General features: G+C 47.5%; 2 protein-coding genes across 2 annotated transcripts; one reads left to right on the top strand and one right to left on the bottom strand.

Annotated features, from left to right (window-relative positions):
• The first annotated feature begins 2774 nt into the window (after window positions 1-2774).
• LOC133902057 (uncharacterized) lies at window positions 2775-5553 on the top strand. The gene is made up of 8 exons (XM_062343635.1): window positions 2775-3084; window positions 3303-3396; window positions 3649-3768; window positions 3858-3906; window positions 4501-4600; window positions 4698-4759; window positions 4866-4927; window positions 5212-5553. Exons 1-8 carry the CDS (start codon window positions 2924-2926, stop codon window positions 5317-5319), a joined length of 756 nt encoding a protein of 251 aa, XP_062199619.1. The 5' UTR covers window positions 2775-2923; the 3' UTR covers window positions 5320-5553.
• A 117-nt stretch (window positions 5554-5670) lies between these two features.
• On the bottom strand, window positions 5671-7569 carry LOC133902056 (ervatamin-B-like). The gene is made up of 4 exons (XM_062343634.1): window positions 6908-7569; window positions 6666-6768; window positions 6382-6585; window positions 5671-6275 (listed from the first exon to the last, which is right to left on the bottom strand). The coding sequence occupies exons 1-4, from the start codon at window positions 7232-7234 to the stop codon at window positions 5863-5865; spliced, it is 1047 nt and encodes a 348-aa protein (XP_062199618.1). The 5' UTR covers window positions 7235-7569; the 3' UTR covers window positions 5671-5862.
• Between the last annotated feature and the right edge of the window lie 3482 nt (window positions 7570-11051).

Here is an 11051-nt window from a genome sequence, read left to right as displayed (position 1 = left end):
TTCGTTTTGGTATTTCTTGTTTTTATTCTGGTGTTCATTTGCTTAGTCGTTGTGCGTTTTTTATCGTTAATCTGCGTAGACTCGAAGTCAAGGTTTTAAGCAAGAACGCGAGGAAGGAACTGAAGGCAAGGTCCAACGATGAAGAAGAACTCAAAAGATATGAACGACAAGACCAAACTTGAATTGACCCTTCATGAAGGCAAGTTCTATCTCCTTGATCATACTGAACCTATGTTTTTAAATAATATGCATGATCAAACTAAAACCAAACTTACTATTGCATGTGATATATATTGCGTTTTTTTCAAACTACTTGTAGTAGTTAATCCTATCAATACTGCCATGCTTTACATGTCATCATCCAGAATACATATCACCCTAGGAATACTTGTTGTTAAATGTATTAACAATAGGCGACTCCTTGATATTTAGCATGCTTAGGATTTAATACATCTCCTCAGAGCCAAATGCAATCTTCTCTGAAAAATATGCTCCAGTGTACACAAGACTTCATCACCGGACCATCTGATGGCTTGAGTTTCGTCTGCCTCTTTGTACTGTTTATTATCTGGTCTATTTGTCTGTTGTACTCTTCATCACCGGACTATCTGATGCCTTCAAAATTTTCTATTTAGAACCAAATCTGTCGAACACCGGATCATCCGATGAGGCAAAATTGCCTCTATCTGTATGCACTGTTCATTATCCGATGTGTGTAACATATTTAACACCGGACCATCCGGTGAGAACAAAACTCCTAGGACTTTTCCAATTCATACGAACTATGTCGAATCACACATCAAAATTCCCCATCAGAGCACACATCAGCATGACCATGTGCAAAACCATGCTGATGCTCGACACCATATAGGATCCTCGCCATTATGACCACGTGTGTAAAACTACCATGAAAATAAACTAAAGGTTTGATGTTGAATGGTTTCAGAAGATAAGCTACCAAACTTAACAAATACTCCTTTTTTCTTTTTCAGAAGTATAAGAGTTGAGGGATGAAAAATAAAGCCACGAAAGAGTGGAGCTACCAAAGTTGGACATTTTTTCTTTTTCTTTTTTTTTAAAAGTCTATTTTGCCTCCCTCAACTATTGTCTAAGTCTGTCCCCCCCCCCCTCAAACGCAAAACCGGATATTGTTGTTCCCTCAACTATCTAAACCAGAATTTTTTCCTCCCCGCGAGGTTTTATCCCTGGTTTTTGTCTTAGGTGGCGTTGACATGGCATCCAAGTCACCGCCGTCGTCGCTGGCTGCAGCGTCGATGCGCGCGGGCATGGCACACGCACAATGAGGATGGCGTGCATCGCCTTGAGTAGGAATTGCGGCCAACACAACCATAATCTCCTCCTTCTTGAGGTACTAGGTGCAGTCCTCATCAGCTGCCTAGAGGTAGAAGCTTACCGGTGGCTCTGGCCAAGGTTGCTAGCGACAAATGACAGTGTGGCCTGGGTCAAGTTCTACACTAGTAGCTCCAAGGTGACTTTACGAACTCATCCATGATACGTGCACTCGTTGGAGATGACCGGAGGCAGACCACCGACAAGCTCAAGTGACAGCACTCCTTGGCCATCGGTGCTGGTGAGCTACCAAGGGAGAGGGGGGACTGGGAAGGGCGTGCAAGCACTAGTGGGGCGGTGAAGCTCACTAAGCCCTCGGTTGTGATGGAGATTCTCTGCAACGGCCGATCGGCATTGAGCTTTTAGAAGCGAAGGTCAGCAAAGCTCGGTGGGTCAGAGATCAATGAATTTGGCCTATCCATTGACAAGACGAGCAAGAGAGGGGTCAGGAAGATGAAAGAGGGAGCTAGGGAGATGTGGACATGTTGAATCGACGAGTAGCTCATCGAGGATGACATATTTCGTGGCGGCGGCACATCGGTTCACACGATCGATGTTGGGGAAGAATCGGCTCCATATCGACCTCACTCCACCGATGGGCGCCTCCGGCATCGCCGCACCCATTTCTCCACCCACCCACTACTCTCTCTCTCTCTCTCTCTCTCTCTCTCTCTCTCTCTCTCTCGCTCGCTCGCTCTCTTTCCACCGTCAAATCGCTGTTGCCAAAGATCATCTTTCCCAACTCCGACGGACCGTCACCCACGCCAGTTCCTCCATTGCCACACCTCCTTGCGTCGTCTCTAGCCAGGTCGAGACCACTCACGGCCCCCTTCTCCATAGTGCTCCCACACCACGATTCGACGTCGTCGTTGACCATCCAAGCGCCATCGTCACCTCACAGGTCGCAGCCGATGGTGAGCCCCTCCATGAGTTCACAGCCGTGTGGCGACCCCGTCTACGTCATCTCCCTTCGACCTCGAGCCCTTCCTCACCGGCGATCTCGAAGGAGCCATCACCAACTACTTCTTCGAGCTCCCGTGCTGCAGCGCCGTAGGAGAAGGCCTTTTGTTCGATTGCTCAGCAGTGACTGGAATGTCTTCTTATACAATAACCCATGTCATGTGTCATCTGACATGTGGGCAGTCACTACCGCACGTATGCCACGTAAGACAAAACCACGCAGGGATGGATTTTTTTTGGTTTAGATAGTTGAGAGAGCAACAATATCTAGTTTTGCCATTAAAGGGAGAAAAAGGGACTCGGATAATAGTTGAGAGGTGAAATGGACTTTCCTTTTTTTTAATTCTTGGTGTCTTGTACAATGGGCCTATTTTTAACGGCCCAACTAATGCAAAATGGCATATTTCCGATGGAGAAACGATTACGAATCGAACCCGACCCAATAACCCCTTCAACTGGCAGGCGAATAGGAACACTCCTCGCGTCCTCCGTCTCGGCCCACCGATCCGCACCCGGACCCACCCCGGCGAGCTCTCTCGCGGTCTCGCCCTCCGCTCCTCTCCTCCCGACGCCGTCGGCCGCCGCGCAGCTATCGTCCCAGTTCCCAGCGGCGATGGCAGAGGAGCTGGTGCTGGACACGGCGATCCGGGACTGGGTCCTGATCCCGCTCTCGGTGGTGATGGTCCTCATCGGCGTGCTCCGCTACTTCGTCTCCAAGCTCATGCGCTCCCCGGCGGTGTCACCCTCCCCTGATCCCAAGCTCGTCAAGGAGGGGTCAGTACTCTACTCGTCCTCCGGCCTCCAACTCCTTTCCGATCTGCTTGTTCTCCGATTCGCTTGATCCGATCGAGCGATCTGGATCCAGGAACCACCTCCTGGGGCTTAAATTCTCGATAAATTTGCATCTGCGAGTGTAGCGGGGGCTAAGGTTGCTGTTGTTGGAGTTCAGCTGTTGATATACTAGCTAACGTGAGTCTTTTGCTTCTCCGCAGGCAGGTGGTCATCAGGGCGAGGAACCTGAGGACTAACGCGCAGTTCATTCCGGCCAAGGCCTTCAAGGCGCGCAAGGTTTATTACACCAACGAGGTAATTCGACTTGAATTATAGAAGTGTCTGAGTTCACTAAGCCCAATTAAGAAAGAACAGGGATCAGTAAACCTTAGGTGAAACAGGGTCCACATAAGCAGTAGATATTGCGACGGAAGCCACAAAGTTGTAGAACTGCCAGGGTAGACTGGACATGATGATGGTTGATTATTATGATTGTACACCCTGCTTAGACTATTGACGCATGTTTTTTGGTTGTACACCGTGGTGAAAATCTCTAGTGCACTGTAGGAAAACGGATTACTTCACGTTCCGAAGGAAGATGCGCAGAAGGCTCAGGCAGCCATGTTTTCAGATCCGAACATGGCCATGGACATGATGAAGAAGAATCTGTCCATGATAGTTCCACAGGTTCAGTGCTATGCATATTGACTTATTAGTACCATAGTAATTGCGTAGCACTGTACCTTATACTAACATATTTTGTTGTCTGTTTGCAGACTCTTACATTTGCATGGGTGAACTTCTTCTTTTCAGGTTTTGTTGCAGGTATGCCCATATGTGCTTTGTTGTGTATACTATTGTGATACATACTCTTTTTATATGCCAGCTGCCCAGTGCATGTTCACATGTTTATCTGATGTTGTCGTAAGGTCAACGCTGTTAATTACAGAAGTACAATTGCACCTTTCAAGTCTCTGCAAATCTATTGTATATATGTTGTTCTAATTTCAGAGAACTAATGAGAGCCTCGCTAGATGGTGCACATACTTCTAAGTATATTTTGCCAATTGGTATGGCAATTTTTGGGAGATAATATGATCCCTTGAGCCAGTCCATCTGCTGAAGTTCTCCCTTATTTTCTACTTGCATTTGAAAAATGTAGTTTAGTTGTTGTACTATCACAATCAACTTATACTGTCCTGTGGTTGACAAGCTTTTGCCAATAAATTCTGAAAGGAACGTACATTCTTTAAGATTAAACTTCTGATACTATTGAATAAGGTCGGTGGATTCAACATACTGATTTCCGATATGTAACCATGCCCGTATATGTACCTATGTTGTTTCATTCATCATGTGTACACTTCAACGGTATGTAGTTGCAGCCTTGGACTCACATATCTGCCAATTTCTTTTCAGCAAAAATTCCGTTTCCATTGACTCAACGATTTAGGGGAATGTTGCAAAATGGGATTGACCTGAGCACTGTTGATGTGAGCTATGTTAGCAGCCGTTCATGGTATGTATAAAATTATTATCTTTTTGTCAAGGAATTATCTTGGTGATACAGTGACTAGGAGGTCTAAAGTGCCTTAATTATTCTCTGTTATTGATAGGTACTTCCTCAATTTATTCGGCTTGAGGGGTCTATTCGGTCTGATCCTTGGTGAAGAAAATGGTATGATATACGCTTTGGTCCACTTTAACACAAAAATTTGTAATAACATTTATGGGTCGTCTTGATTTTTTTTCCTGGGAGTTTATTATTTGTGCATGACATGCAGCAACTGATGATGCACAAAAGATGATGCAGATGGGTGGCGGATTTGGATTTAACCCGGCAATGGTATGGCACTCTCCAGTTTTCATTGAAATATCTGATTCTTGTCCCTTGCTGATACAGCATTAATATTCCTGAATAAAAGCGACAAACCAATGAGAATGGTTGTCTTTTATTCTTGATTGATTTGTTGTAGTTTTGTTTCTGGAGTAGAATCTAAGCAATCATGATGTTTACATGTTTTTTGGTCGTTGTTTCATCTTTGATCTTATGAATGCCTAATTATGATATGTCAATGATTCTATTCACGGACTTGAAAGATGTCACCTTTCTGAATTGGCCATTTCCAGAGTTTGGGTGCAGAGAAAGATAGTCTGGATATCATCCAGCACGACTGGGCTTTACCAAAGATGGAGCAGCGCGCTGAAGATGTGTTGCGGAAGCTGTTGAAGAAATGATGTGAACAATTAGGCTTCTGCGAAGCAGTACTGCATCATGCAATTTTCGTTGTAGCCTGTTTGATTGACCAGAAAACACATTTCCAACTGTATTATTTATAACTGGCTACGATAATACCCTCAGAAGCTGGAGGCCTTGTAGGTTCGCAAGAACTTTTGTATTTTGGTACTTCAGTAGAAAAGATATAACTTTATAAACATGCTACGCCATTATGTATGGTCGGCATTTGGGTAGTCCTGTTATGATTTCTTCTGCTGATTGAATCTGTCAGGTTTTTTATAAGAGATTGTGCGTTTTAGGTTACATTGAGCGTTGTTGCGATCTTATCAATTGCTACCATAACATATCAGAGTCATCGAATAACAGAATACGTTTTATGCAAACTGCAACAATTTCATAACTGAATTCTTCCATATAAATGTCGTTATAATACTACACCTGGTCACCGTGGTCGATACATTGATACACACATCACTAGCTAAACTACCGAATTCCTGCAGCAATCGAGCCAAGCACACCACACACAGCAAGGTTCAAATGCTTCACATGACCGGGTAGCTCGGGAGCAGCGCGATGCCGCACAGGCCGGACGCGACGCCGGCGTCGCGCTGCAGGAGGACGTACCCGTCCACGCCCCACTCGGGCCCCCACGAGTTCTTGACGATCCAGTACTTCTGCCCCGGCTCCCCGCCACCGTCCCCGTCCGCGTCCGCCCCGGTCTCGCCGTACCCCACCACCGTGACGCCGTGGTTCAGGTCGGCGCTGCACGGCCCCGTGAACACCCCGCCGCCGTAGAGCTGCCACATGAAGCTGCCGGCGTCCACGGCCACGGACACCGGCTGCGCCGCGGCGGCACGCAGGAGTTCCGGCTCGCTGTTGGGCGTCACGTTCCGGTACCCGGCGATGCTCACCGCACTCTCCTTCAGCTTCGGCGTCTGGCAAGCGCCGTTCGTCCCTGCATGCAAACCCATCAAACGTCAAGTGCGCACATGACCAAGGCCAAGTACATACACACAGCGTATCCTTGAATTGGTGCAGTCAATGGAAGGACACACGCGTGCCTTGGTAAGGGTAGTTCCCTTCGGTTGTAAGGCCACGGTTCTTCATGACGAACTCGAAGGCCCAGCTCATGTACCCGCCGGCGCAGCCAACAGCCTCGGCGTCGCAGTCGACGAGCTCCTGCTCGGACAGGGACACCAGCTCCCCGTTCTTGATCTGGTTGATGCCCTCGATGGCCGCAACGGCAGAGAACGCCCAGCATGATCCTGCAGAACGCAAGGTTTCATCAGAAGATTTTACAGGTAAAATCTACGTGTAGGAATTGTTCACTGGTGCTATCACACACCACAGTTCCCTTGGTTCTTTACTGGCGCCACTGCTCCTTTCGCCCTCCAATCTACGCTTTTCGGTGGATCATCGGTGTTCTCTTCAGGCATTGCCCTCTCAACCTATGGCAGCACAAGCACATACACCATCAGAAATCTTTTCTTGGAAGAGAAGTAGCATCAAAACTTTCAATTGCAACAGTTCATGGCATGGCTATTATTAATTAGAAGCGCATAATATAATTTGAGAGAGAAAACAAACACAAGTCATGGTGCTCGGAGTTGAAATGTGCTCGGCTCTGCTCTGAGGTCCGAAGCCCAGCATCTTGGCTCTGAACTCCTCGTTCGTCAGGTCGGCGAACTTGTTGTCAGCCAGCTTGTACCCAGTGCTCATGGCGTTGAACGTCTCAACGAGCTCGACGTTCCTCCGGTAGATCTCAAGCCTCCTATTCTTCTCGCCAGCGTCGGCGTACAGGCGGCCATGCCGGCTCATCCACTGCTCGAACCTCTCCAGCATCGGATCAATGCGGGCGAGAGTCGTGCAGACGGAGATGACGAACAGGAGGAAAAGGAAAGATGGCTTCGCCATTGTTGGAGCTTGGCCTGGAGATGCAGTCCGGCAATGGTGCACGGAGCTGCAATGATTGTAAAAGTATATATAGTAGCTTGCAACGTGCAGGAAGCTGGGAACAGGATGAGCATGTCGCTATGGACTGTTCTCATGCAGTGCGTGTGATTTGGGGATGATCTGTTGCGCAAGCATGCACTACTGCATGTGAAGTGTGCTGGAAAGAACAATAGTGCACAAGATTTTCGTTTGTGATAGTAAGTGCTAAAGGTTATCCTATTTTCCATCCCTTTTACCTTGTTTTGTGAAGACATGCTTTAACAGCCAGTATTGACTTGCCTTGGAATAGAAAGGTAATGCCGGTGTCAACCACTGTGAGCTAAAGGGTAAGTATATTTAAACCAATCAGGCATCCGGGAAAAAAAAAATACTCTACTACAATTGGATTGAATTACACTAGTGTTGTAATAACACTGCAAAAAATAGATTCAGTGCACTGATTATCTTTTTTTTTCTCGAATACATAAAAGAGCTGCGTATCTTTATATTAAATAGGAAGAGAAAGTGTATAGTACACAACGACCTTAGACATATCCGGATACCGGAGCTTACATGAAGAAAAATTGCATGAACCTTAGAACAACGATGGTAGACAAAGCGTTCATTAGAAAACGGAGCTGTATGTGTGCAACTGTTCTTCTAGGACGCTCAGGTTCGTCGCACTGGCACGACACCATTGAGTGATGTCACCCTAGATTAGAGCCACCAGGGAATCGAGGGAGACACGTATTTTGTTGAAGATGATATTGTTCCTCGATAGCCAGAGCCTCCAACAAACTAGAAGAGTCAAGGAGTCAAGTCCTTTTTCTGAAATTGTTGTCCACCCTCGCCCAAATATCGATCCACCAATCAAGAACCGAGGTGCCCACCTGTGGTGTCTGAATGCTGAGCACTCGCCACCATGACTGATGCACGAAGCTGCAGTGTAGAAGTAGATGATTTGTTGTTTCCGGCAGCTAGGAGCAGTGGGAGCACGAGTCTTTAGCTTGGAGGCCATGCCGTCGCCTTCTATCCGTTGTCCAAAGTCTACCATGGAGCGCATGCCAACCAAAGAATATTACTTTAGCAGGTGCTCGAGTCCTCCACATGAGTTTGGCTCCCCGAGCAGAAGGCAACCTTCAAACATGATGTTGTAAGTTGAGCACGCAGAGTATTGACCAGTAGAGGTCCATTTCCAAACAACTCGATCATCATCAGGACACAGGATGACTGAGTTGAATTGATCCTAGAGCAGCAAGTATTGACATAAAGCCAGGATTGATAGGGTGCCAGAAATGTCCCGGATCCATTTTTGGTTGTTGAGTGCATCATGCACTGTTCTAGTTTGAGTGACCGATTGAGCAACACAACCGAAAAGCTAAGGGGCTAAGGATATAATAGAACAACCCCCAACCAAGCATCTGTCTAGAACAATGTCAGCTTGCCATTGTCATCCTGAAAATAGGTCGAGGCATCAAAGAGTTGGGCAACATCTTTCCCATGGGACAACGATAGAGCGGCCCAGAGTTTGGATGGCTGGCATCTTGCCACCAGAGCCAGTGCAATCGCAGAGCCACGCCTGCTAGACAGAGGTCTTGAATTCCCAAGCCACCATATTCAATTGGTCGGCACACAACAGACCAAGCAAGGGAGGAGTGATCGCCAGACATTGCCTTGTCACCAGCACAAAGAAAAACTTTCCTTAATTTATCGATTTCCTTGATCACCCATGGAGGCACCGCAATGGTGATGAGTAAGTGAATGGGGGTGGAAGATAAAACCGACTTGATAAGAGTGGCCATTCCCGGTTTGGAGATAGGCCTAGCCTGCCAATGAGGAATCTTAGAGGCAACTTTGTCCACAATCGGTTGGAGATGAGTTTTGCGAAGCCAGCCAGTAGTGAGAGGGATTCCCAAGTATTAGATGGGGAATGAAGACAGGCCGCAAGGGAGATTGTCCTAGATCACAACCTTGTTGTCTTCGGACCATCTGATCGGAACTGCAGCGTATTTGAGAAGGTTAGTTTTCAGGCCAGAAGCTGCCCCGAAGAAGTGAATAATGGCCAGGTGCGCTTGGATATCTTGTGGGGTTGGCGATATGAAGAGGACCGCGTCGTCCACATAGAGGGAGCAGCGGTGCAGGATCACGACATGCCCTATGGTGTCAAGGACACCGGCCTCACCAGCCTTGCAGAGTAAGCGGGCTAAAATGTCCATGACAAGCACAAAGAGAGAAGGGGATAGCGAGTTTGGCATGATGTAGTGTCGATCCAGGATCGCCATTGAGGAGTATCCAAGTAGAAGGTGATCCAAGGATATCCTCGACCTAACTGCACCATCGGAGACCAAAACCCCAAGCTCGAAGGATTTCCAAGAGGAAAACCCATTTCACAGAGTCAAACGCTTTGGAAATGTTCAGTTTGAACATGATCTTAGGCCGTTTGGCTCTCTTTAGTAGCCTAGCAGTGGAATGCACCAATTTGAAGTTGTCGTGGATCGATCATCCAGCAATAAAAGTGTTATGGCTGCCTGTAATCAGAGAGGACAGCCACGACGCAGCTGAAGGGGCATCACCTTTGTGATGATCTTACCGATGCTGTGAATGAGGCTTATTGGCCGGTAATCGGAAGGTGAAGATGCCTCCAGCTCCTTTGGCAGCAAGGTGATGAGGGTGTTGTTTAGGTGATGAAACCCCCTTATGTCACCCAAGTCGAAAGCACAAATGGCTAGAGTAACGTCTTTGCAAATGACCAGCCAAGCTGCGCGATAAAACTCCACTATGAACCCGTCCGGACCCAGGGACTTGTTGAGGGGCAAGCGCATAATGGCATTTAGAATCTCCGCCTCACTGAAAGGGCAGTCCAGCGCCCGCAGATCCAATGGCGAGATGCCGATCGCATGGAGATCAATGGAAAACTCTCTGGTCGGGGAGACACCCAACATAGGGGAGAAATGGTTGAACATTGCCTGCTCCATTTCCAGCTGAGAGGTGACGGAGCCTTCATCTGTTGAGAGGGAAACAATGGTGTTCTTGTGCACATGAAAGTTGGCAAAGGAATGAAAAAGCCTCGTGCTAGCGTCGCCATCCCACAGCCAGCCGCCTTAGATCTGCATTGAGCGATCGTGCGCTCGAGGGAAGCCAATCCAAGGCACAAAAACTTTAAGTGCTTACGCAGCCTTGATTCACCAGGCATGAGGGTGTGTCCATCCTAGGCCGTATCAAAGCAGAGGACAATCTCTCGCGTGATAAGCAGCTGCTCTCTAATGTTCCCAATCCTCTTGCTGCTCCAACGTTGCAGCTCTTTAGCAATGCGCTTAAGCAACAAGTCCAGCCAAATGAGGGTGGTAACGTTTCCTCTATCGGTGTCAGCTTTCAAGCTCACTGCACAACAGCGAGGAAATCGGGCAGCTTGGTCCAGAAGGACTCAAAGTGAAAACGCCACCGTCTCGTAGTGAACATTGGAGCATAGAGCAGCAAAGGGCAATGATCTGAGCATTGTGAAGGCAACGCCTGCAGGAAGGAGTTTGGGAACAAAGTGTCCCAATCCGAAGAGATCAAAGCCCTTTTGAGTCTCACAAGAGTGGGGGAAGCACGCTCGTTGGACCATGTGTAGCGTCGTCCGAACAAATGTAGGTCTTTGAGCTCTAAACTATTAATGAACATGCATAATCTAGTGATGGACCGCAAGTTGAGCCAATCGTTATTCTTATCAGTGACTAAGCAAATCGTATTGAAGTTGCCAATTACCAACCAAGGGCGTGGTGATAGCGCACGAACATTAGGGAGTTCGGTAAGGAAA

The sequence above is a fragment of the Phragmites australis genome, chromosome 20 (genome assembly GCF_958298935.1).
Source record: "Phragmites australis chromosome 20, lpPhrAust1.1, whole genome shotgun sequence".
Lineage (NCBI taxonomy): Eukaryota > Viridiplantae > Streptophyta > Magnoliopsida > Poales > Poaceae > Phragmites > Phragmites australis.
Note: the sequence above shows the minus strand (reverse complement) of the source record. Positions and strands in the feature narration are given on the sequence as shown.